Raw genomic sequence first — 27,865 nt, 5'->3', positions numbered from 1 at the left:
TAAATATACAGTGAACCACTTAATTGAACAATAATAACCGTCACATTGTTAATACCGGTATACCATTTATACCGTTAAGTGTGCTTTTCAATCTGATTTGGAAAGGCTGTAACAAAGATTGTGCATGTGTGTGTGTGTATGCTCACAAGCGTATACTATAATCTGCCTCCATTGATATGTGGCATGCAGGCTATCAAGAGGGCAACATGTTCATCTTCACCAGTACCCAGGGGGGGGGTTAAAAGCCTAAAAGACCACTTAAGAAAAGCTATTCTCCACACGTGTGTTTGTGTTTGGTGGAAGCAAGGGGTGGCATTTCAGTGGAAAGCATGTTGAAAAGCCCAATTCTGGCCCTGGGTGCCTGGTTTTGTTTGTGATAATAAATCTGACAATTTAAGACCTTTTTAGAAAATATTTGTTAAGATTAGTTAACTCCACATTCTATACCGCGATAACCATGATATACCGTCATTTGGCAAGAAGGTTATCGTACCGTCATAAAACTAATACTGTGACACCCCTACACTAGTGACGTCAGTACAACTGGTTGTTGTTATCAGTCAACCTGATCCAGTGATGAGGCACCTGTCTCTGAAGACATCAGCCGGAAAGGGCTTGAATGGTTGTCTAAGTAAATATCTGTTCCCATACATTGGATACACTGGTCCACCCAGTGGTTGGCCAAACAGCAAGTGGCATCTCTCGTTACTTATCCTTCGGGCTGACATAGTGGACATGAGATCAAATCATCACATTTTGGGAAATTCTTAGATTAATTGTTTACGTCAAGTCACATCGGCTATACTTATGCATGAACTCTTCAATCAATCCCGGCAACAGCACAAAGAATGAAAATGGTTATGTGGATTGTACATTACTGGCATTACTCAGGCTGAGATGCCCAAGTCGGGTGTGAGGAGCACTTCTATTGCTGTTTTTTTGTTGGTGAGGATTTTGGTACTTTTAGTTCTGGATTGACAGTGGAAGGCAGAACTGCAAGTACCAAAGTGCAAAGGGGCAAACCAGAACTGGCTGATCTATTCTGCTTATACTTGACATGGCTACATTTTTACATCTCTCTGCAAAGAAAAGGGTCAATCCCAGAAGAGTCAGTACACAAGCGGGAAACAGGGAAAAAAACAACAATAGTTGCAAAAGAGGTCCAGAAAAACACAGCAAGATAATTGAACACAATAATGAATCCATTCCATATCACCATACATACAAAACGATGGTTACTGCTCAACAGTTCATACCCACGTTTCAATGGCAAAGTATTCAACATATAAATTCCAAATACATATGCCCAATAATTCAACAAACATTCAACCAAGAATTAAGCAAATAATGTCGAACCATAAAAGGCATGTAACACAAAAATTGAGTCGGGAAATATCAAGACCAGCAATACAGAGGACATATAACCCAAAATGGCGTAAAGGAAAACGAGCAAACAGTGAAACGTACACAACAGAACAAGCTCTTGAATTGGTTCAAAGACCACATATAAAAACTGAACCCGATGCCCACCACCATCGTTCTGGTGCATTTTTAAAAAACTTTTTTTTACGTGTATTGATATGAAATTGGTCTATTTTTCTTGTAAATAGCGTTACTTTCTATTGATGTGCCTTTGGGAAATTTGACAAAAACAAACATCCTAAAAGGCTATCTTTTCTGGAGCTGCAGCTATTTAAAGTTAAAAGAGTGGACTATACACACACTGTTTGAGTGTGGTAAGTATCTAAATACATTCTCCCATCCCCACTGAGGACCCTTCAAAGGTAGGTAGGGCTTCTCCTATGAACACTCTGACCGACTCTCCAAGAAGTCCTGGCCCTTACGTGGCTTTGGTTAAGATGAGAGCAGGGACGCTGTACCAGATTGCCCTATGCGGGGGCATGAACGCCTGTTTTTTATTTTTATCAAATAAAATGAGTTCTGCTAATAAGAGTCCACGTGCATAAATGCTCCATGCTAAAATGATAGTGCAGGCATGTGCCTTTGCTGAATAGTTCTACAGACACACTCAGCCCCACCTCAGCAGTGGCATTGGGCCAGTTCAAAGGTTATATGTGTTCCCTGAACCTAACCACACAAAAGGTGTACAAGTGTAGTAAATTAATTGTTAGTCAATCATGTTATTTCGTACAACCTGAATTGCCCTCCAGCCATGTTAACTGTAACCTCCTATTGTTGCGCATCCCTAAATGCTGGTGATGTGCCGGCTTATCTAGGGTGAGCGGACAGAAGGAAGCCTGCCCTACCACTATTGAAGGCAACAGAAAAACAAAGCAAAAAAACCCAGAAACAACTAAAAACACTTTTGGGACACTTCACGCTACGCCCCAGCAGGAAATCTGGTTGCTTTAATTACCCTGCTTCTTGAACTCAAATAGGATTAAAATCAAGTAAAAGTACAACTCAAAATTCAAAGAGCTGTGTACAAGTTCTCATGTACGTTAGTATTGATTTGGGGACCCCTAAATTATTGGGAATCAAGGACAAATTTGATTAACAATTCATTTACTACACCTGTACACCTTTGGTTTGAATATGTTAGGGTTTTGGTACAAGTTACCCACCCACCCATAGTCCTTTAGAGTGTTTATCTTTATTTCCATGAACTTAAAACATCTTTGCCTTAGTTAATATGGTGGCATACAAATCTTTAAACATAAGCCATGTTTTATTGTGCCATGGTGACTACTAACAGCACATAATTATAGAGCCACAGCAATTTGGTATTGCTCTAGTGTCACCCTTGTGAGAAGGGCCCAACTATCACAGGACTAATGTGTATTAGTGTCTGGTCTGACTGTCTCCACCACAACCACGTGGAACAATGGTCGGGATGCTGCCCTTTTTTCCCCCAAGCGGGAAAGCTAACCCCTTCCCCCAGGACACTGGAACACCCCACAGGAGATCTCCTTGGAACTGGTGTCACATAGGCAGCACTGACATAAGGCCATTCTCACACTAGGGTGCTGACCACTGGTAGGAGTGGAAGGGAAGATGTCAGAGTTAGAGTAGCCAGAAGGGGCAGCTGGGTTGAGGAAAGGCTTACACCAGCTTAGTTTCTGTTAGGGATCTCTTCCTCTCCCTGTTCCCTCCATTTCCTGCATGCAAGATATTCTGGGTATGATCTCATAAGGCAAAGTGCACTTGTTACAATAACAGGGATCCGACGGTTACAGCATGTTTGCTTTGGACCAATCCGCTGTGATATTTGACATTCATAACGAGAGGGCACCCCCTTATTCTTTGTTTCATCTTTGGACTCTGAAAAAGACCCCATTCCCAACAGAGTTCCAGATTAATCCTTTTTCTTTCAAAGTCCCCCGCCAGAGAGGTAAAAATTAAAGCTTCTGAGGCAGAGGAGAACTCTGCCCCCTAATCATACCCAGGGAACAGTGGGGGTGACACCGTTGCTGGACCAAAGCCTCTCTGATGGCTGTGCACTGGAACCAGGATCCCGCCCTCTGGAGGTGCAGGATCCCCTGTAGGTGCCAAACAACTTCCTGGAGTGGAATTGCAGAACTGAGCACTCACCTTGCCTCTAGAGATCCTTGATTGCCCCCCAGCAAACCAAAAATCAACTAATATTCTGGACTGTGATGCCCACATTGAACCTCTTGTTAGCTATATCAACCCAAACATTGCCTGCCCTAAGCTACCCGATGCCGAATAGCCACCTCAGAAAGCTCGTAGAAGCCTCTCTCAACACAGTTGAGTTCCCAAAGACATGAAACTAAAGGTTCTGTGAAGAGGTCCTGTCCCATTTCTCTACCTGTTTTTATCCAGAGACATATCCTTGAACTTTTGGCATTGTGGACAAGTCCCTTGCCTGAACACCCCTTCTAATCAACCCAGAGCACCCTTTCACACCAAGCTCTGCATTCTCTGAGTTCCTTTTACAGGGGTGGGTTTGGAGCATTTTAAGTTTCTTGCATGTATTGTTCTATTAAAGTTCCTAGATTGTTATACATAGAACCTTTATTGGACATTTTTATTTTGTAACCATTTTACTGAAGCATGCTAAAATATGGTGGGGTGGAAGGTTGCCCAGAGCAATGCCAGTGGTTCAGATTGATTCAAGAGTCACAGGTTTTGACAAATTTAAGAGTTATTCATACATTCATATTAGTCGTGTAGCCTACAACTAACTTGCCCTCCAACACATCTTCCTAAACCTTTGTGAGGTTACTATCCCTAGATTGCACTGACGAGCCGCTTATCTAGGGTGAGGGGATAGGGAGAAAAACTGGCCCTATCTCATGATAGTCACCAAAGATTTCTTCAAACACGCCTTTAACAAAGTGTGTGATGAATGCTTTGCAAATGAAATGTTATGCCTGTATTCTTTTTCTCTGCTTGGCATTCCCACACTTGAAAATTTAATATATCCAAAACAAAGTGTTTTGATCTATTACTAAAGACCCCAAATTGGGTTTTTGAAGTAGGCTGCCACACAAGAGAAGTTCTGCTTTCACTGGGGCACAGTGGTTCATGCAACAGTATAACCCATGTGTGAAATCTGTGTTAGTGGCATGCCAGCCTATGTATACATTGTCACTGCATGTTGTTAAATATGACTCAAACATCCAGAGTGAATGATGGATTTATAGATGGTAAAACCTGCTCTCAGCCAAGTTCTGACATCACATCCATATGATATATCTGGAATTCCACATTGCAATGTTTGTCTACTTAATCTTCTGCTGTCAGACAGTTTTGCTTTTTAGTTTGGGCTATTAGGTGGCAGAGCCAGCTATAAACCGAAACTATTGCATTACAGTATAGATAGGAAGGAATTGCAAATGAGGATAGACACACAGTTTGGTTATTTGTCAACCTATTGACTGCCCATAGCCATGCTAATCCATATGGCCATTCCCACCCAGTCCCTGCCCCTTGCTGCCCAAAACACCTTCTCCCTTGAACTCCTTGAGCTCATTTTAATCAAGCCTTACCATGAACCTGTGCACTCGAGGTGCCTCCGAGTGTTTTTTTTAAAGCAGTCTTCTGAGGTTAATGACTTAATTGGAGTTGTAAACCCACAACTGGTGTAATAAAAATGTTTAACCCACATATGCTTCAGCCACTCGAGTTATAAGCACTATTTGTGTCCTTCATTGGAGTCCTGTTAAAAACAACCATTGGCAAAGCCAACAGTTTTGACTTATGTATAAGTATTAGGCATTTGCCAGGCACTGCTTTTAGATGGCCACTTTATCGCACCTTTTTGACCCTGCTGCCAACAATGGCCAGTTAATACCACTGCGGCAGTGTCTGACAAAGTGCATTTCCGTGCCTACACAAAGCTCAAACTATTGACATTGCCAATGCTGGTTTAGTTTAAAGTTAAGCTTAAATTGAAGCTCCCGTACCCTTTGATTCTACATACAAGCTAAAAACATCTCAAAATGAAATCACAGAAGAAAGTGCATCAATGTGTATGTCCATGTGAAAAGCGGTGCAGGATTGGTTTTATTCGTGGTGATGGCCCATCAACGCTCATGTTTTCACTTTGCTGTGCTCACTTTCTCACTTTGAGCTGGCAAGCTTTTCTTGGCGCCTGAAACCAGGAAATGTGGGGGCAGATTAGAGACATTTTATTTTTTTAGCAGCAAGACAAATATTACCCTCTGCGATTAGCATATTCTTTCAATGTATTCTTGCACCAGTGCAAAGGCTGTACCAGTGCTAATATAGAATTGTGTTAGCACTTGTGCAAAAATGCTTTGAAAAGTATTGTGCTTTTCTTTTTGCACTGGGGCAGTTTGCACCTGGTGCTAATATTGTGCAAAATTGCACTTGCATCGGAGCAAAGTTTCTGTAATCTGGGCACTGGTTTCAGATTGGCTCGGGAGGATAGCTCAGGGGCAACAAGCTTGTCTTGGAAGCAAGACGATGCTGCGCAACACAGGTTCGATCCCCGGGTCTGCTATAAATAACCAGTTACATTCATGAATTCCCCACCTGATGAACTCTGTGATTCCTGGAGATAGAATTTAGCTCCCTCTGCCCTGGTATTGAGAAACTGGCATTGTACTAAGCAGGGGAGATGGGATGGCTGTGAAATTGGGACAAACAGAATAGAATGAGTAAAGTAGATCAAAGCAGTGAAGTGGATAAAAAGAATAAATCGTAAGAAAGCAGTAATGCGGTTGAAACAAATGAAATAGATGTAAAGATTGCAATGGATGAAATGAACAAAATGGACGAAACGAATAAAGAAAAGAGGATGAAAAAATGAATACAGGAGACTGACAAGTACATAGACAGACGGCATGGAATGTATGAGTGCCTGGCATAAATGGAAAGTACAGAATTGACGATTCAAGTACATGAGACGGGTGTAGTGCATGAGACAGATGGAGAGCACTGAACGGATCGAGTGCATATGACAAGTGACATGGGCTGAACCGATAACGCAGGATGAATGAACGAAATGAGTGGAGCGGATGAAATCGGCAGAGTGGATGAAGCGTGTGGAGCAGATGAGTGTATAGACCGGGTGAGTGTTTAGAGCGGACGAGTGTGTAGAGCGGACGTAACGTGTGAAGTGGATGGGACGTGTGGAATGGGTGGAACCAGTGATGTGGATGGAACATGTGTAGTTGATGTATGTGGATGGATGATGCGTGGAGAAATGATAACCTGGGTAGAACGAATGAAAGAAGCATTGCATAAAATGGTTGGAGTGCATAAAATGATTCGAGCACATAAAATAGCTTAGAATACGCAGAACGGATTTGAGTGTATAGAACGGATTCGAGTACGTGGAACGCATTGGAGTACATGGAACAGATTGGAGCGCATAGAATTGCACAACTTACATGGAATGGTTTGGAGCACTAGGAACGTTTGAAAGAGCATGTAAACCATCATATCACATCTCCACGCTTACTCTCTTCTCTACACCACCACTCAACTAGAACACAGCGATACTATGACACCATTCGGTATAGCTGTTCTCATACCATCATCTGCCTCATACTCCCCATCACCCTAACTAATCACCACTGGTCACACACCCTCCAGCAAGGTGTTCTCCTCAGGCCTAAAGCAGCCAGAATCGGTCTGGATAAAACCTGCCAGAACGAACACATATTCCTGATCTCTCAACCACCACACTTACCGCTAAGAAGCAGCTATCACACGAATGCCACACCAGCTGCACACACATCCGGTGCTCACACACACCTTTGACTCTCTCTATTCTCTCTACTGACTTGAACTTCGGCTCCCGAGGGCGTTCAACCTAACAGCGCCTTGAGACTATACCAATGGTACATAAGGTGCTATATAAAGGCAAAGTAACATAACATAACAGCAAAAGACACCCCGGGGGGTCATATTGATGTAGGTGTGGGACCGACCAGTCCATGATGTACTGGCAGAGACTCACTCAACTAGTGAGCCTTTTTTTTGTTGTATTTTGATGCATGATGGTGGCGGCACAGTGTAAAAGCAGCTTCCGCCTCCCGCAGCCAATCTGTGCCTCAAATCTGCCTGAACCTCCGACGACATTAACTTTCCATGCAGGCAGGGATGCTGTCACCCATGGATTTACTCTATTTTCACCTGTAAAAATCAGCCATAATTCACAAGGATTCATGTAAGTGGCAGACGTGGCTGGCCGCGCGTCGATTGCTTCTGTGAAAAGATGTGCTTTTGGCCTGGACTACCTTATTTCTGTGCCTGAAGTACACCTAGGGCCTCATCACGAGTTGGGCGGAACCCCTAAATGCGGCGGAAATGCTATTACCGCTGCATTTAAGGGTCCGCCCAAACATAAGTCTGACAGCATTTACCCCCATCTCCAAGCTGGGGGGGTAAATGAACCAACGTACTGCCCATTTTCGGGCGCAATTAGCGGGGCGCAATTAGCGTGCGCTTTTTGGGCCAAAAATTCCGCATTGGGTCCAATGAACACAATGGGGAATGGGGATTTACAGTTACCACTCAAACTGTAATCCAGCGGTAATACCGCTGGACGGTTGGGCAGTAACACAAATACAGTTGGGCGGTATCCCAGACCGGATACCGCCCAACACGTGATGAGTCTTAAAAATAACCAACATTGCACAAAGGAGACTGTTGCTATGCAAGTGTCTGTGCAAGCGGTGTGCCATGCATACCTTGCAAGACATGCAAAAAGGCCCCCAATGGGTCAGAATATCAGAGAACAAGATCATATTACATACATGTTATACTACGCAAGTATGCTTTTGTACTTCACCGAATCACCACTGTAGTAGATTTAAAGCGATGATGCTTGTACATACGTGACCTTTACACAGCAGGCCACGGACTGGAGTAGTGCAATCACAACTTTTCCAAACAAAGTATCTATTTCTTTTATTTTTAATATGGTTGTTGTTTTTGTACACATGTTCTATTGTTCAGCACTATAATTCCTCTGAACCATGTTGTGCAGAAGGAAACTTTCAAATTAAATGAATAAACTTATTGTACAAACAAGAAAAGTTGGCTGTGAGGAATTCGACCAACCACACAGTGGGTGTGCACTTCCCTGGGCTTTTTTGAAATTTCAAATTAAATGTAATGATGGTAGATCAGCCTCTGGAAATGTGTGGGGCTAATTCGCACACATTTTTCTATGCTCACTGCACGACATGCACATAGACCTGTGTACTCTGGGTGGACACAGCCTACTGACGCAACCACCCCCTGTCAGATTTAGTTGGAATATGACAGCCAAGAGTACATGAAGTGATCTCAGAAGGGTGAAGGCAAAACCTTCCTCCTGCCATGGCCAGCCTAATTAACTAACAAAGGATCCATGTATCAGCCCTTTCCTTTGTAAGCTGCTGGTGGCAGCTTTACATACATAGTTAATTCAAGCAAGCCCATGGAAAGCCTGGATGCAGAACTAACGAACGATAGGAAAACCCCAACAAACTTTCATATGCACTGTGTCAACCTGAAGCCAGCTCCCACCCATCAGTATCAAGGGCAGTGACCTGTCATGTCTGGGACAGCTGTTTAGAATAGTCAGCCCCGCAGGGGGACCCCATTCAGAAGGTACGTGTATGTTGTTTGGCAGCAACTGAAAGTCTGTTCTCGCCGCAACTTCAAGGGAGACCTGCAACTTTAGTCAGGAACCACAGAGAGCTCCATTAACTAGAGAGACTCTTTGATCCACAGGAGACAGGAGGGTGGGTGGGACTTCATGCTGCCAGCCCTTTACCTTTTCTGTTGCAAAGCACTCTGGTTATGACCTCACGCATACAGCAGATTGTTGGAGACCCAGAGTGGTTCATTAAGGTTGGCTTAGCCTATACCAATCACTGTGGCCCACTTGGCTTTAAAAGAGGACTGAGCCCCCCTTTGGGCAAATCATCTGAAGGCTTGACAAGGAGTAACAAGAAGAACTCATTTGGACCCTTGCTAAAGGTACAGTTTGCCTTACAGCTTCCGCCAGTGAAGGAATCCCAGGATTTCCAAAGAAGGAAGATCCCTCCGATAAACATCTCCAAGGCTACAGAGGGAGATACTGAATTCACAGGACACTCCAGCATCTCCAGAACTGGTACCCAGCCAGCACACAGTGTGCCCTGCTATACTCTGCAGCAAACTTCCTAGGTGGGAAGTGCCAGAGTATCTGAACCAAATCAAGGACAAAGCAGCTGCCTGCAACACTCTCCTCAGCTTTGTGCCATCCGCCTTAAAGGACAACACAAGCCCAGTGAAGAAGCTAGGAGGATTGCTTCAAGAAGCATCAACCAGCATCTGCCTTAAAGGACATTTTCAAGCCAGTTGAACCCCTCGAGCTGCAACCGACTGCACGGCTGACTGTTGTTACGCCGCAGTCGCCAACGTCGTCAGAGATGCCTGGACCAGTGCTTCAGACCCGCCAACCAGCACTGAGACGATTCCTGACCCCGAGCCGCAGTGCAGGTCAGCGTGCAGCCGTCCATCCAGCCTCGCTCACCGAACTGCCTGCCGCCTGATACTCTCAGCTGTCTCCCATCTTGAACTCTGTCAAAGGAGCTACAAAGCACCCTAAAACCGACTTGACTCTGTCGAGCACCATGAACTTCTACAATCACAAGGTACATTGTGATTCTGTCCCCCCTGGTCTTTCTCTGAAGGCCCCTAGTGACATTTCACCATCCATTGCTCCTTTTGTGTTGAAATCAAGTATCCTTGAAATATTGCGATTAATTACTTTACCAACTACCCTCCTATCACTATCCAGAGTGGATCTCTTTCCCTTCGCGAAACTGTCTGTCCTCTGCATTCATTTACAGAGTGGGCTGTATTTTGTAGAGTGCTAGAACTGTCTGTTGTGATAATAAAGTAGATGTGTATATAAAACCTTGACTGTACAGTCCCTTTTATCATTGGGTAATAATTGTATTTTTGCTGTGTTGCTACTAACCAACAATCCATGACCTTGCAGAGATAAGCCTGCCGTTTCGTCCACATCACCAAAATTGGACAAGGAAAGTACAAAAATTGCTTGTGTTTCCAATCTGTTCGGATCCCTTCTCATACACTAGAGGTGTGGGGTTGATTGATGGTTTAGGTACCAATATTCATCCCTGGACCACTAGTGCCCCGGAAGTTGATTTGTCAAAATGACACTCCTTGTTATAGAGGCCAGGGGTTTCTTGCACTATTTCTGGCTGCAAAGGTAGTATAGATGAATCAAAATACCCAGTCAAAGAGTTACCCATGAAAAAAGGCACTCTGGGTGCTCATAGCATTTCAAGTGCAAGTCATCAGCCGTGCAACGTGTGGCTCTATATTTGCCCACTCATATGTGTATATGGGAGACCAAGTCCATGCCTCCATGTGTGCAAAGTGTCACTCTATATTTTGCCAACTCATGTGTGTATATTGGAGCCAAACCCCATGCCTCCAGGTGTACAAAGTGGCACTCTATTTGTTGCCCACTCATATACTCATATGTGGGTATATTGGAGGCCATACGCATGTCTCCTTGTGTGCTTACTGTCACTCTATAGTTTGCACACTCGTATGTGTGTGTTTTTAGGTCAAACTCGTGCCTCTGCATGTGCAAAGCGTCACATTATAATGTACCCACTCATATGTATATTTGTTAGGCTCAAACTCATGCCTGTGTGCCACAACTCTTGCCCGATCCACCGATGCAAGCTCACATACCGTGCCTACACGAGGGATGTTCTCCACTCCCCCGCTGCGCGTTCCTCTGGTCCCCACCTTGACCACAACTCTGTTCCTGGTCCTCTGGTGCGACACACCCAATCCCCCTTGGCGTGCGTCCTCTTACTGAAGTTTCTCGTCATCAGGGGGTGCTAGTCAGGGGTTCTACAGTCCTACGTCCTATGTGGGTTCTTTGGGGATCCCCGGAGTTCCCTACACAACAGCCGTGCCAACTCACCCGGCAGTAGCACAGGAGACTGCCGGCGAGGGCCAGGGATGCTTTCAGTGATCACCACACATACGCAGCGGGGCCAAGAGATAACTGGTCATGGCCTTTGCTCTCCTTACTGGCTTTACTCAGTCCCTGGTTCCTCTGCAGGGTACCATGCCTTCGCTGCTCTGGGCCCTGGCACCACGGCACTCTGTAGGACCGCTGACCTGGGGATAGCCTGGCTCACTAGGAGGGCCTGACCGCGTCTGATCAACGCAAGCCCTCTCTTGGTCCTATTTCAACCTTCCATTCCCTAACTGTGAGTACTACCTGTGGCCAAGGTGAAGCCTTCAACTGTAGTTGTATCACCTGACCGCGTCGAGCCATAAGCATTTACCATTCCAGGCAAAGCATTACAGCTCTTGGATTAGTAAAACACCACCCGAATAAGCTTGGGGTAGAGCACAGCCACTCCGGACTTCTGGCAGTATTTCAACACTGTTCGGTGTAGCGCCATTTTCCCCCTCAGCCTGGATGGTTGGCTGCTACAGCAAGCAATGCTTGCAGACTTAAACAGTGGAAATGTCTCACCTGAAACGCTGAGTCTCGAAAAAGGAAATGTACCCAGAGGTCCCATTCTGTTTTTGCATAACATTAGTGTCACCCTATGTTTCTGGTGGTTTTGATTGCATTGGTACTGGGTGCATGTGCTTGTTTTTGTGCAGCTTTAGCAACAAAAACTAAACAACGGGTAATGCACACTTTGATTACATGTTCCTGTTTTCTCTGTTCCAGGAACCACCTAGTGGTGGGGAAGAAAGAAAAATTGAGGATGAGTAAGTAATGTACACTTAACCCAACATGACCTTCTCCTTTCCCAGGCAAAGATCAACAGAAAAAGCTTGTCTACATGTTGCCTTGGCGATTCTTGAGACTGGTGACTAAAGTGGGCGATTCTGAAAGTGGCGACCTACCATATCTGGGATGACCCTAGACAAAAAAAAGGGGTAAACTAAACCTGATACATTTATTTGGGGGGCTATTTTTGACTCATACGGACCTTCATTCCTCGGGTGAATTCTGTGATGAATAGGGTACGACCCCAGCTGCCCATAATTAAAAAAGAAAATCACTCCATAGCTTAGCTTTAATTGCTGCTGACTCCATGCTCTAGTCTAGAGCATGGTTACGCAGTATGCAGCCCTCCAGTTGTTGTGGACTTCAACTCCCATGATTCCTAGCCAGTGTACTGAATAGGTGAAGTAGCTTGAGAGTCCAAAACATCTGGTGGATCACATATTGAGTACCCACGTCTAAAGCCTCTTTTTCGCTGCCGTGCTGTGCCTTACAAACCAGCAATGTGACCCTAAATGGGCACATATTTTTGTCATTTGAGTGCCCTTTTTGTGGGTAACAATGCACCAACGAGCTTCCATAGCAAGGCATTGATATGATAATGAAAGGATATGATATTTTATTTGTATCGCGCTCCTACACAAGTGTTTCAGAGCGCGATTTAAAAATAGCTGAAATGTTGATCATTTACACAGCAAACACCTGACATTAAATTGCAGATTTCTGCTTTAAAAATAGGTGTTTTCATTACTCAACTCAATGGCAGTGCTTTATTGACCTCAGTGGTATATATGGTTGAATTAGCGAGGCTAGGATTTTGATCTGTGGCCTGCAGCTTCCACAGAGATTTATGCAATGGCTGCTAAAACCCACTGAGCTATCTTGTGGACTCACTGACATTAGTTGAAAAATTCCTTCAATAAAACAGCAGCTATTCTAGCATGAGGTAAATTATGTGCTGGTAGGTGTGCACTTGTGGTGGTATTTCTGCTGAGGAAATGTTCTTGCTGTGATATTTCTGCCGCCAATACGTCATCCGCGTGGTGTTTTTCTCCAAAGGGCGGCATTTCTGCCACTCAACTGCTTTTCCCCTGGGATGGCCGGGCCAAGCAGCATTGGCGAATCTGCAGAGTTAAAAAAACAATCTGCAGTTTTAGACCTGCTTAGCAAGCACTTTGCCTTTGCAGAGGATGATGACAAGAATAATGATGTAGGGAATACAGAAATATACGCAAGTGCATCGGGTAAGATAGCTCAGTGGGTTAACGTGTCTGCTCTGAAATGTGTGCAATGTAGTGTTTACGGGATTGAACCGAGGCAGGTTCAACTAGGCCTTTTAGTATTCTTTAAATGTATCTATTAATTTATTTATTGGCTATTTCTAAGGCGCCTATACGACAAATGGTGTTTCAAGGCGCCACAAGACAAAAGGCCGGGGGGGGGGGCGATCAGGGAAGAAAGAGAACAATAAAAGTCCTACTAGGCCTTGTGACATCCAGATTGTGCAAGTGCAGTAACAAGAAATGCGAGGGACAGGGGGTTCTGTGCCAGTGGGGCAAAATGCAAAGTGCTAGGGTGGGAAGGGAAGTGCAGGGTAAAGAGGAGAGTGTGTAAGAGGAAGGGCTGTGGAGGGGGGCACAGGGGTTAGACAAGCGCTAAGGGGAGGCCCGTAGGGCAAGTGCCAGGGATTGCATGGGGTGCAGGGGGTGAGGGTCCACATGCTAAGTGCGAGGAAGGATGGTGGACTGGGCCGGGGTGGGTTCTGGTGTCCTGTAGAACTCAGGGGAAGCCAGGCAGCCAGTCACTGCGGTAGATGTGATGTTAGCAGGGGAGGGGGAGAGGGGAGGAAGAGGAGTAAAGGAGGATCTTGAAGAGATTCCGGAATGTAAGGAGATCCATCTCAAGCCTGAGAGGGGCAGGGAGACCATTCCAGAGGGAGGCTCCTGTGGAGGAGAGAGATCTACCCCCCACTCTCCGCTTAGAGAAGCATCTGATCTGCAGAGAGCTGGAGCTAGAAGACCGAAGGGCTCTGGCAGGGAGGAATTTAGGAAGAGAGAGTTGGATGTAACAGGGTCCCAGGACCGTGAAGAGCTTGTGGATGATGCATAGGGTCTTGAACTTGATCCTAGCAACAACTGGTAACCAGTGGAGAGATTTTAGGGCTGGAGAGATGCAGTCCATGTGCTTGAGGCCAAGGATAATTCTAGCAGTCCTATTCTGGATCAGTTGAAGGGAGGAAAAAGAAAGACTGAGGAAGAGGCTGTTTCAGTAATCAAGCCTAGAAAGGACCAGAGCTTGGAGACATTGAGTTTCTGGGGAAAAGTGAGGAAAGCGAGAATACCTCTGAGGAGGTGCAGCTGATAAGAGCCTTCTTGGCAAGGTCTGCGATGTGAAGAGAGAGGAGCCAAAGATGACACCAAGGTTTTTTGCCTCACAAGAGGATGAGGGGAGGGGACCCATAGAGGACGGCCAGAGGGAAGGAGGGAGCTGGGGTCCCAATGAGAAGGTTCTCAGTCTTTCTGGCATTAAGGCAGAGATCATTGGCAGCACACCATGCCTGAATAGCAGTCAGAGAATCGGGATGAGAGAGGATGAAGAGGAGGCAGTAGAGGGAAGCTTGAAGGAAAGCTGTGTGTCATCTGCATAACACTGGAGGTGAGGAGAGAAGGCAGAGATCAAATGGGCTAGAGGGGCAAGGTAGATGGTGAAAATCCATGGCGAGATGACAGAGCCCTAAGGGACACCACAGTTGGAGAGTGAGATGAGGAGAGAAAAGAGCCCAGTTAATCCGTTTGATGGCCAGTCAGAGAGAAAGGAGGTCAACCAGTCCAGTGCCAGGCCCGTGATGCCAAGGGTGTCACAAAGCCGATTTGTCAGGGTGGCATGATTGACCGTGTCAAAGGCAGAGGAACAAACCAGAAGGATAATAACTGATGGAGGGTAGGAATCGAGATGTGAGAGCAAGTCTTCACGGGTGTTCAGAGAAAAGAGACTAGTGAAGGGAGAGAGTGGAAAGGGATGAAATGGACAGAGTGTAGGGAGAGTGAAGGGAGAGGGAGGAGAGAGATCGAGGGGGAAAGAGAGAGGGGGAGAAGAGAGGGAGAGAGAGAGAACAAGAGTGGAGGGAGAGAGGAAGTGGAGGGAAAGAGAGGAAAGAACAAGAGTGGAAGGAGAGGGGAGGGAAGAAGGGAGCGAGAAAGAGAAATGAGAGAGAAGACAACCAATGGAGGGAGTGGGGGAAGAAATGGAGAAAGGTGGGGGCCAGAGAGAGAATAGGGAGAGCGAGAAAGTGAGAGATAGAAAGTGCAGGAGACAGATCTGGGAGACGGGCAAGGGGTCCGTCATCTCCTCTAGGGCTGCTACTGTGGCCTCTTCTGATAGATGTGTGTCTCTGGCACCCCACTTTTGCATCCCCCCTTGGACTGCTACTGTGGCCTCTCCTGGTAGCTGTGTGTCTCTGGCATCCCACTTTTGCACCCCCCCTTGGACTGCTACTATGGCCTCTGCTGGTAGCTGTGTTTCTATGGCACCCCACTTTATCACCCCTATAGGACTCCTATGGGGCCTCTCCTGGTAGCTGTGTGTCTCTGGCACCCCACTTTTGCACCCCTCTAGCACTCTTATAGGACCTCCTCTGGTAGCAGTGTGCTTCTGGCACCCCACTTTTGCAACCCCCTAGGACTGCTACTGTGGCCTCTCCTGGTAGCTGTGTGCTTCTGGTACCCACTTTTGCACCCCTCTAGGACTACTACTGTGGCCTTTCCTGATAGATATGTGCTTCTGGCACCCCACTTTTGCACCCCGTTGGGCTGCTACTGTGGCCTCTCCTAGTAGCTGTGTGTCTCTGGCACCCCACTTTTGCACCCCTCTAGGACTACTACTGTGGCCTCTCCTGATAGATGTGTCTCTGGCACCCCACTTTTGCACCCCTCTAGGACTTCTATGGGGCCTCTCCTGATTGCCGTGTGTCTCTGGTACCCCACTTTTGCACCCCTCTAGGACTGCTACTGTGGCCTCTCTTGGTAGCTGTGTGTCTCTGGCACCCCACTTGTGCACCCCTCTAGGACTGCTACTGTGGCCTCTCCTGGTAGCTGTGTGTCTCTTGCACCCCACTCTTGCATCCCTCTTTGGCACCCCACTTTTGCACCCCTCTAGGACTTCTATGGGGCCTCTGCTGATAGCTGTGTGTCTCTGGCAACCCACTTTATCACCCCTATAGGACTCCTATGGGGCCTCTCCTGGTAGCTGTGTGTCTCTGGCACCCCACTTTTGCACCCCCCTTGGACTGCTACTGTGGCCTCTGCTGATAGCTGTGTGTCTCTGGCACCCCACTTTTGCAACCCTCTAGGACTCCTATGGGGCCTCTCCTGATAGCTGTGTGTCTCTGGCACCCCACTTTTGAACCCCTTGGACTGCTACTGTGGCCTCTCCCGGTAGCTGTGTGTCTCTGGCACCCCACTTTTGCATCCCTCTTTGGCACCCCGCTTTTGCACCCCTCTAGGACTCCTATGGGGCCTCTGCTGATAGCTGTGTGTCTCTGGCACCCCACTTTATCACCCCTATAGGACTCCTATAGGACCTCTTCTGGTAGCAGTGTGCTTCTGGCACCCCACTTTTGCAACCCCCTAGGACTGCTACTGTGGCCTCTCCTGGTAGCTGTGTGCTTCTGGTACCCCACTTTTGCACCCCTCTAGGACTACTACTGTGGCCTTTCCTGATAGATATGTGCTTCTGGCACCCCACTTTTGCACCCCCCTTGGGCTGCTACTGTGGCCTCTCCTGGTAGCTGTGTGTCTCTGGAACCCCACCTTTGCACCCCTCTATGACTACTACTGTGGTCTCTACTGATAGTTGTGTGCTTCTGGCACCCCACTTTTGCTCCCCCCCTTTGGACTGCTACTGTGGCCTTTCCTGATAGATGTGTCTCTGGCACCCCACTTTTGCACCCCTCTAGGACTGCTACTGTGGCCTCTCTTGGTAGCTGTGCGTCTCTGGCACCCCACTTTTCCACCCCTCTAGGACTACTACTGTGGCCTCTCCTGATAGTTGTGTGCTTCTGGCACCCCACTTTTGCACCCGCCTTGGACTGCTACTGTGGCCTTTCCTGATAGATGTGTCTCTGGCACCCCACTTTTGCACCCCTCTAGGACTGCTACTGTGGCCTCTCCTGGTAGCTGTGTGTCTCTGGCACCCCACTTTTGCATCCCTCTTTGGCACCCCGCTTTTGCACCCCTCTAGAACTCCTATGGGGCCTCTGCTGATAGCTGTGTGTCTCTGGCACCCCACTTTTGCATCCCTCTTTGGCACCCCTCTAGAACTCCTATGCGGCCTCTCCTGGTAGCTGTGTGCTTCTGGTACCCCACTTTTGCACCCCTCTAGGACTACTACTGTGGCCTTTCCTGATAGATATGTGCTTCTGGCACCCCACTTTTGCACCCCCCTTGGGCTGCTACTGTGGCCTCTCCTGGTAGCTGTGTGTTTCTGGCACCCCGCTTTTGCACCCCTCTATGACTACTACTGTGGTCTCTCCTGATAGTTGTGTGCTTCTGGCACCCCACTTTTGCCCCCCCTTGGACTGCTACTGTGGCCTTTCCTGATAGATGTGTCTCTGGCACCCCACTTTTGCACCCCTCTAGGACTTCTATGGGGCCTCTCCTGATCGCAGTGTGTCTCTGGTACCCCACTTTTGCACCCCCCTTGGACTGCTACTGTGGCCTTTCCTGGTAGCTGTGTGCTTCTGGTACCCCACTTTTGCACCCCTCTAGGACTACTACTGTGGCCTTTCCTGATAGCTGTGTGTCTCTGGCACCCCACTTTTGAACCCCCCTTGGACTGCTACTGTGGCCTCTCCTGGTAGCTGTGTGTCTCTGGCACCCCACTTTTGCACCCCTCTAGGACTTCTATGGGGCCTCTCCTGATCGCAGTGTGTCTCTGGTACCCCACTTTTGCACCCCTCTAGGACTGTTACTGTGGCCTCTCCTGGTAGCTGTGTGTCTCTGGCACCCCACTTGTGCACCCCTCTAGGACTCCCATGGGGCCTCTCCTGATATCTGTGTGTCTCTGGCACCCCACGTTTGCACCCCTCTAGTACTCCGCCTCTCCTGATACCTGTGTGTCTCTGGCACCCCACTTTTGCAGTCATTGTCTTTCCTTTTGGAAATCAGTGGCATTAGATACTTAAGTCCGTGTGGATCGATCGAGGTCATTAAGACCTGAACCCCCAGAGGATGTTTGTTTGTTTACTTGTGACAGAGTCACCTGGCCCTCCAGCCCACGTGGTCACAGGTGTGATATTTCAAACACACTGAAATCTATCGATGTCTTTTATGACTCAATGGCTCCTGTTTTGCTTTTAAAGTGATCTATCGGATGCTCGCACCCAAAACATCAAGCTGCGTCGATGTCTCTGGCAATCTCACCCAGCCCTAGAGGGATATGCGCCCGATATATCAGACCTGGCTGGATGCAACCCGTCCTGTGCCCGGCCAGGCAGCCAAGTTCCGGTAAAGGGTCCCCTCTTGCAAAGAAGGGAGGCACTGAATGCTCACTTGTTTCGGGGGTATCTACTGGGAAAAGCTAACTTCCTCTCCGGCACACTTCCCGTTTTCCATTGGCAATCTGTTACTTGTAATTGTAGTTCTGCATTTACAATGGGACGGTCATGCAAAAAGGGTCAAAATATAAATTAAGAAAACAGGACTGGACATTCTGCAATTACCCCGAGATGGGGTCACCTGCGATCTCGGTGGTATTGCTAAGTGCAGGCTGCTGCTAATTGAAAACCTATGCCCCACCCACCCCCACGTTCCTCCCCAGCGCCTTGAAGTCACTGAGAGCTAGCGCACACGAGACGCGGGAGTCAATCAAAGCAAACTACACAGAGGTCTGTATAGGGCCCAAGCAACTCCCTGAAGACTCACCCGAGCCATTTGGCCCCAAACCATCGGGAGCATCTGTAGCGCGTCCTCCATCTATCGAGACCACAGCGCGTTGCACGCTGGGACGTGTAGGCCCGCACTTATCATGGACCAAGCAACTGCCGCCGAGGATGTAATGGCTGGTTCAGGACTACGGTGCAGTTTGTATTTAGGGATGTCACAGTTGATGCCACATGCAATGTCATGAAACATGTCTTGGCGGGTGCTTTGATGTTCCCATGTGCTTGTATAGCCGGGTTTTACTTGGTTCCAAAGGTTAGCGGCCGGATTTTTGAGGGAAGGCAAATTCACGTGGAAGGGCCACAGACATTGCCTCCCTCCTCCCTCCAATGAGCAGGTCGTCCGGCCATTGCTGGTTTTGTTTTACGGGTGGCACTTTAGCACCACCTATAAACCAAACCTATTTAATTAGAGTGCAGCCAGGGAGACATGGCATATGAGGAGGGGCACACAGCTGCTCGTAGGTCTTGATTGGTTATTTACCCACCCACTGACTTCCCAAGGCATGTTAATTCCTATGGCCATTCCCACCCACTTCCTGCCCCTCAACCCAGAGCACATCCTCCTGGGATCTCTTTCAACAAGCTTTTTCAAACGTTACCATCAAACTTTGTATTTGCAGTGCCTGCCAGTGTTTTTCAAAGCAGTCTTGTGAGACTTAGGGCCTCATCACAAGTTGGGAGGTATCCCGGTTGGGATACCGCACAACTTTTTTAGCGCTCATGCCCACCCATCCCGCGGTATGGGTTGGGCTAACTGTTAGTCCCCATTTGGACCCAATGGGGAATTTTCAGCGCAATTACCGTACAGTAATATCGCTGGAGGTAATTGTGCTGAAAATTTGATTTTTTTGCTGCATGTTTACACCCAGCTCTCAAATGGGGGTAAACACGCCAGACTCGAGATTGGGTGGACCCTTAAATGCGGAGTTAACACCGTTACTGTTGCATTTAAGGGCTACCACCCAACTCGTGATCAGACCCTAAATGACTTAATTGGAGCTGTAAATGCACTACTGGCATAATAAAAATGTCTTAACCAGGTCCGCCTTGAGCCACTCCATTTCTAAACACTATGGTGTCCTTGTCTGAAGTCCTGTTAAAAACAAGCATTGGCAAAGCCAACAGTTTGGGCTACTGTATAACTATTAGTCATTTGCCAGGCCCTGTTATTATACGCCGAAGCACTCGTACCATTTTGCAGCTGCTGCCATTGGTGGCCACTTAATTCCACTATGGCAGTGCCTGGCAAATACCGTTTGCGTGCCTACACAAAAGCCCAAACTGTTGGCTTTTTTTGTTTTGCCTTTGACTTTTGTAGTGTAACATTTCTAATAAGTGAAGCAAAAACTGCAAGTGCCAGAATGCAAAGTGCAGATGGCCAGCAAGAGGCGTTGAAAGTGTTGCACGTGACATGGCAGGTATCCAAGGCCTGTCCACGGGGTGTGGAGCCCCCTAGGACGGCTGTTTATGTTTTGCGAGGGTTTGCAGCTGCTACGTAACGTTCCAGAGCAGCAGCAGCATGTGGGTGGCACATAACACCCCAAAGTGTCTCTTCTAACGTGGGTGACCAGATTCCTTACCCATGGGAAGACACTTACAGATGATAAGGACACAGCCAGGCAGGTGGGCCTCAAACCAGGTCCCCACTTTCAAATTGCTTCTCCCTGACCACCCGTCCTCGGTTGGTAGGCAATGTTGGGGTAACCAGTGTTTGAAATGGAAAGAAATAGGCACAGTACTCACTTCCCCGGAGCAGCTTTGTCATCACACTGTCCCATTAAATGTTTTGCACTACTGACTGGGGCATTGCATTGTGGTACTGGTAGTTTTGTTTTACCCCATTATAGTTATGGACCTGGCAGCCTCTTCTGGCATAGTGCTGTTGATGGAGCCAGGGCTGGCTGATAGTGGCACGCCTGGCACCTGCGCATGCACCATGCTACAAGATATGCTCAACAAGGGGGTGATGTAGCACTATGCCCTGAACAGGACAAAAGCATCCTGCACCTAGAAGTGTTTAAGAACCTACAATAGACCCAAGGGTAAGTATGTGAAATCGCTCTGGAGCTGCCAGTCGTGTGTGGTGAGTTGGTGGCCCATTTTCTTTTAACAAATAGATGGTTTCGATGTGCTACGGTGTCATTTGTTCAGCTGGAGGTAACTTGGTCTACAACCAGAACATGTGATATGTAAAAGATGTACTATTGATCCGGACCACTGGCACTGCTGTGGGCAACCTTCCACGCCACTGTGTGTAGCCCGCGCGTGTCACTGCAGAGGGGGGCTGCCGGCCCTACAGAAATCAGTCTATTACGCAATGTGCACATTTTATTTGTAATATGTAATTGCCTTATCTGATGTTATCAGTGTAATTAACGACCTCATCCCATGCAAGTCATGTCTGGGACTAATATCTTTGCAAGCTACTACTGTAACCAACCTGCTTAAGCAAAAGCGCCTAGATTCCTCCGGGCTTGGCGCGCTATAAAAATGTCAAAAATAATAAATAAGGTCTGGTCCTGCCACCAAAGAGAGCAGTCTATCTTGAACTGCAGGACCCTCTGCGTGGAAACATAAGCAGCCCAGGCTTGAGGTGGAGTTTGGTTCCCTGTTGCCCAACCTGGACTTCAGCCCCCAGGATGCACCAGATTGTCCACTGAAAGACTTTGTTTGTTTCTTTATTTTATTTATAAAGCGCGCCTCGCCCAGGGGTATCTGGGCGCTTGAAGGTAGTGGTTACAGGATGCTGTTTATGCAGTATATACAGTTGGAATACAAATAATACATTCAAATAGCAATGATAGGTCAAGGATAAACAAATATACAAGTTAGAGGGGTGGGGTACAAGGTGTCAAGTGTGAGGCGGGTCCTGTTCATTTTTGTTCAGTAACCATGTGATGACGTGACTTCTGAATGATTGAAAGGCTGCGATAGATTTGATGTCCTGTGTAAGTGTATTCCATAATAGGGAGGCTAGAACCGGGAAACGGGTTCCGCCAGCTCTTTTTAGGATATACCTGGACACCACCAGGCAAGATGTCTTGGCGGATCTGGTGATTCTGGCTGATGATTTCAGGGTAAATTTGTCGGTGAGATAAGGTGGTGCTTGGTGCTTCAGAGCTTTGTAGATGAGGCAAATTGTTTTTAAGTCATTTTTTTCTGGTATGGAGAGCCTCATTGGATAACTGATGTTCTGCTTACACGGTGCTGGCTATGGAAAGGTGGGACCTATTCAAAAATCAAGATGAATCGAAAAATGTGTATTTCAACAGGAAAGACAGCACAGACACTGACCACGCCACCAAAATCTCCTTTTGCATACGCCACTTATGTTCCAAGCTGCTGCCCACAGCATTACCAAAATTGCCATTTAAATCCAGCGTTATCAAGTTCCTGTGGCTCGCGCCAGCCCCGCCGGCTTCTAGTAAAATAAAACCCAGCGCTCGAAGATCAGAGTGAACTCTAAATTGCTCTTCAATTAAGGAAAAAATTAACCTCGTGTTTAATTTTTTTTCAAAAAACGCGAAGGCATCAATAGCGGTCCGGAAAAAGCAGCAGGAGCCGGGCCGCCCTGCGCTGTTCACTCGCCGCTATTTCTCCCTAAGTGCCCGTTCGCTCCCGGGAAGGGATGCGCGGCCCCGCCTGTAATTATATAATCACTGCAGCTGTTCACTAGACACCAGGCACCGGGTCGCCATAGCGTTTCCATGGGGGTATCAATGCAGGGTGCGCCTGTGCGCAGCCTGGGCGCTTAAAGGTGCAGCCACCGCTGATGGGGGCTGAACGGGGTTCCGGCGGAACACCTGCGTTTTTATTTTTTACCACAACCACCCCACTGGCAGCATTTAGCCAGAAAAGCCGAACAACCCCCTTTCCTTTTCAGCAAAGAACGAGCGGCGGCCCGGGAAAGAAAGACGCGTGTCCAGGATCACACAGTTCGGTCGAGCACTGAAGGTGGAGTTGGGAATCGGGCTGCTTGCCTTCTAGGCTACGGCTCTTCCAGGGTAAATGTGCGTTTTTTCGTGCAACGACTAGCTGACCCGGGCGGCATCGGCCTGGCACTGCCTTTTAACCCCTTCCTGTAATGACCTGCGGTCATTTCGCACCGCCAGTGTATATTCGCCCGCCGTATGAAGCAAAGTTCTGGACGCCAGTAAGAAGATGTATGTGTGTGTGTGCACACATTGTTGCAAGATCGTGTGTGGTTGTGTATCTAGACTAGGTACCTAAATCAAAACGTTCCCAAAACTAAGCGATGGACATTGGGTGCTCTTGGGCCAAACTGACGGACAACGGAAAAGGTAGCATGGCACTGTGCCAGGCAGTCCAAAGCAGGTCTGACCATAAAGCCAGGGCCCGTCTCACAGCACCTTTTCAACTTAGCAAGACCAGGCCCTACCCTACCCTTTATCTGCCCATACAAGCTGTCACGTGACTATAGCCCCTCAACGAAGCCACGCGTGGCACTAGTAATTGCAGTTTCGGGCCCGCACACATCTGTTGTTCTCGGGGTGGCATGGCACACACCTAGCGCCCAAGAGCATCGGAGCGCTTTGCGGGCTCTCCGTGAGCCTTGCAACGCGTGGGATTCGGCGGAGATGAGATTACTTGAGGCCCAGATGTGTGAGATGGGGTGGGGGGTTACACGGTGCAGGCAGCTGTATTCCCAACAGACAGTCCTGTGACATTACATATATGCGCCATTCGGGGTGGCACGGGGAGATGAAGGTGCGCTGGGACTCGCATCTCCAGCCCCCGGGCACGCTGCCTATCTCTGCAGTGGGCACATGTGGCGGGGGGAGGGGTGCGTCCGGCGATGAAGGCGGATGAGAAGCAGGGCAGCAGATGTACGCCGAGGCCTCGCCGGCTTCGGGCCAAGTGGGAGATGTTTAATGACTGTGTGCCTTGGACCCAGTCCCTCCCTCCCCGTGGCTGCGCTGCAGAAGCCCAGATGGGCGCCCCCCACCCCCTCCGACAGGCACTAATTGAAAGGTACACGCGGCCATTTCATATCTATCGATTCGCGCCCGCCCCACGGGGACCTCTCCCGCGCAGGTCACGAGCATTGATCGGCCCGGCTGGCACAATAAAAATAAATTAGGGAAAGAGAAACAAAACTCACCGCTGGGATCGAAGCTTGGATGATGGCCCATCAGCCGGCGAATTGAAACATCACGCCTGACAGGCACGGGCGGGGGCAGCTGGGTGGGTTGAGCGCGTGCTGCGGCGATCTGCAGCCAGACACGGCAGGCCACAGGTTTGAATGGCTCAGCCTTTCATCTGCCCACCATGCTTGATAAAAATGTGTCTTAGTGGACGTACAACGGCACGTTTCTGGGCGCGAGCCAGCGAGCGAGCTTGTTTTCCGCTAGAACCCAGCAAACAGACAATATAAAAATGCGCAAACGATCAGGTGCGGCATGTGATTTCTAAATGACGCGTCCAAAAACAGTGTTACCCCCACGAAGATCCCCCCCCCCCGCCCCACAAACACACACACCAAACAAGAGCTAGCAAATGGATTGTAAGTTTCGGGGTGCAGGCGGTGCAGACATGTGCTGGTTACAATCACACCTACATAAGGCGAGTATTGCATTAGGATGGCAGTACTCTGAGGGGATACGAGGTCGCGCAGCCCCGCTTCCATATAATGCGGTGCGAGCGCGAGCACCCTTATGGAGGCCACTGTGTGTGGCCCACTGGAGAGCTTCTCTGTCGCCCCCCTCCCTGGGTGGGCTGCCTCGGGCCTGCCTTGTCACGGTGAACCCCAGCCTCTGAGTCACCCTTATTAACCTTCCCCTCAACTGCCTTCCAGCTAACATCTTTCCCTGCCTCTGTCCCTCACTTCCTCTGCCTCCACTCTAGCCCTCCATCCACCGTGGTCCCCTACCTGCACTTAAAAACGGCCCATGTTGGCTGTCCTCCATCTATGTATGCCCACTGATATATTGCCCCCGGTTTACTGCCCTCCTCAACCTAGTCAGAATGTCACCTGAACTCCCCCCTCCCCATTGTAAGAAGCTCTCAGTGCTCCCCGTTACACCTGATTTCTTGTCTAATGCACGTTCTTTTGCGATCAAAAGAGCATTGTCCCTTCCTGTATACAAATGAATAAATAAATAAATAAATAAATAAAATACTGGTTTCATGCTTTTACCTAAAGGGGGCAAATTATTTAATGCTAGTTATTTTTTTTATTTTTTTTTTAATGGGAATGGGTAACCCTCTTTCAAAAGAGGACCTGTGCTTTACTCCAGTGGAACCGTGACAAGCCTCTCCCGTGAACCATTTGACCCCCGAGGATGTTACACTACAGAGTCTCTGGAAGCACCCACTTCCCCATGAGACAATGCGCCTTGAGGCGGTGCAGTGAGTAGAGCCGTGCTAAACAAGGCTGGCGCATCCTCTCTACTCCAGGAGGGGGCCATTATATTATTTATTTATTTTCACATTTATATAGCGCACATAACCCAGGCGCTTGAACTTAAGAACATGGTTACAGAACACGAGTATCAGCTTAATCAATGAACGGTTCCAAAAGACACTGCTGCGGCATTTACACAATGTACATGTAATACACAGATACAAGGATTCTTTTCGCATTTCATGCACTTCAAAGTGCATTCGGTACAGGACATGGGTCGCAAGGGGGGGACGGGGACGTTCTCTGCTCCTCTTTCAGACCCAACATGGCCACCATCATTTCCACTTTTGAACTTTTTTTGGACGGCTAATGGAAGCTCCCTCAAGGACAGTGAGGAAAGTGGGTCCCCTTCTTCCCTTCACGGGGATTTGGGGGGGGTTGGAAATTTCGAGAAGAAACGTGTTTGTCATGGACCTCTCCCATCTCCCTGAGCTCGAGAGAGAGAGAGAGAGAGAGAGAGAGAGTCTTCCTCGCTGGTTACGTGTCCACCTGTCCACTGTGGGCAGTGCGGCCCACCCTCCTCCCTATTAAATCCAAGGAAGGGACCCTGCTTGGATACCCATCTCCCGAGGCGGGCACGAGCTATCTCACTGCACACCGTCGGGTGATGGGGCGGCCAGTGTCGTGTCTCCTGGCGTGTGAGTGACTCTCTCCCAGTGCACAGCCTGTGTGTCCAGACAGCCCCGCGTCTCCCTGGGCTGGAGCTCGAGGGCGTCTTCCTGATTGGTGGAGCTATTCCCTGGTCACTGGTGTGAGAGCGTAGGCAGCCCGAGTCTCCCTGAACCCCGGAGAGTCTCCCTGGTTGGACATGCATGATGCGTGCATGCATCACACGCAGTGGACGCATAATGCATACTATTCCACCGCACTGGGCCTTCTAGTTCCCAGCCCAGGTCTTCCTGAACTAGCGGAAGTTTCCCTTACTTGTCAAAGATCTCAGTGGGGGGCGATTTTCCCCCAGACCATCCTCAAATGATATCGATAAAATAACAGTTCCTGGAAAAAGGCCTCTGCGCCTCACACCTCGTGGGGGGGGGGGGGGGTTAACTCCGCCCCCCTATATAATGGATAAGAGAGAAGGAGAACTACTCTTCGAGTTTCACGGCTACAGTAAAGCAGTTGACGCCGTGGGTGCCCGGGCACGAGGGTGGTAAAGCCGGCATGCGTGCTTCCAAGGGGTGGGAAGCCCATGCCCCTCTGGGGGGTGCCCCCCCTAATTTGTGCACCTGACAGGATTATATGGCACTGATCTGCCGGATAGAATTCGGCCCTCGGGAGTCCGCCCCCACCGAAGCCGGGAGGGGGAGTCATCATTGCAGCAGCACCAGACCCCCTCCCCGACCCCCCCCCCCCCCCCACCCCCAGAGCCGGGAGCCCCACGCGGCGAGGCCACAGCGGGCGCAGCACATGGGCGCGGGGCGCGCGGCGGCGCCCTTACCTTGGTGGTTTTCGTCCGGGAGGTACATCCTCTGCTTCTCATTGACAGGGGGTGGGGGTCCGAGGCGAGTCCTCCAGAGGCAGTCTTGATCCCAATATAACCAAGTGCGGGGGATTGTAGGGGGGGGGGGGCAAATCAAGGTCCGGCGTGCTCCTTCCTCTTTCAGCTGAACCAAAAAATATCACCCAATAATCTTCACTACCTGATCCCCATGATTGAACCAAAGCCCAAAAACTGGTCCTTTTCCCCGCGGCTGCCTGCTTCGGCGGAGTGGCGAGGCATCCTCAGAACATCCGGGCCCCTGGCGACGCTTCACCGCCGCAGCAGCGGCAGCAGCAACAGCAGCAGCACCGGCTGCAGGGGCATCGCACGCGAGCCGGGGGAGCGACGGGAATCCGAAGGAAGGCAAAAACACACCCTGGCGTGGAGGCAGAGCCGATGCTGGGCGGGCCGCTGCCCCCTTGGTGACATCCACCCAGCCGCCGGAGAAGGGATGCTCAGCGACAAAGGTGCCTTCTGTGGCAAGCCATTCTGGAGTGCGCTCTGTTGGCAGGGAGCTGTTTCTGCAGAGGAGAGAGAGAGCTCAGCCGCGGCCCCCCACTCCCTCCTCCCTTCTCTCTCACTCTCACTCCCCTCCCTCAGCCGGGTCCTCCTCTCCTGTCAGCAGAGCCTTCTGTCTCCTCCCTCGGCAGCCCGTTCCTCGCGGCACAGCAGCCCCCTGCTGCAGACCCTCCCTCAATGCGATGCATGTGTGTGTCTCTGCCACAGCGCCACCCGTGCCCCCATCTCCGAGTGCACCCACCTTATAAGCACAGCCCATGTGCCCTCATAGCG

At 49.0% G+C, this 27,865-nt stretch overlaps 1 protein-coding gene across 8 annotated transcripts in view; it reads right to left on the bottom strand.

The window, feature by feature from the left end:
• CACNA1C (calcium voltage-gated channel subunit alpha1 C) overlaps positions 1–27,639 on the bottom strand; it is a 2,322,072-nt gene extending 2,294,433 nt beyond the window's left edge. For all 8 annotated transcript variants that reach the window (XM_069628642.1, XM_069628646.1, XM_069628641.1 and 5 more), the window contains exon 1: positions 27,032–27,639. In XM_069628642.1, coding sequence (XP_069484743.1) covers positions 27,032–27,059 — 28 coding nt within the window. In that variant the 5' untranslated portion in view covers positions 27,060–27,639. The remainder of the gene's footprint in view (positions 1–27,031) is intronic.
• Between the last annotated feature and the right edge of the window lie 226 nt (positions 27,640–27,865).

Source organism: Ambystoma mexicanum, chromosome 12 (genome assembly GCF_040938575.1).
Source record: "Ambystoma mexicanum isolate Mex_15411 chromosome 12, UKY_AmexF1_1, whole genome shotgun sequence".
Taxonomy (NCBI): domain Eukaryota; kingdom Metazoa; phylum Chordata; class Amphibia; order Caudata; family Ambystomatidae; genus Ambystoma; species Ambystoma mexicanum.
This window is presented reverse-complemented; position numbering and strand designations above follow the sequence as displayed.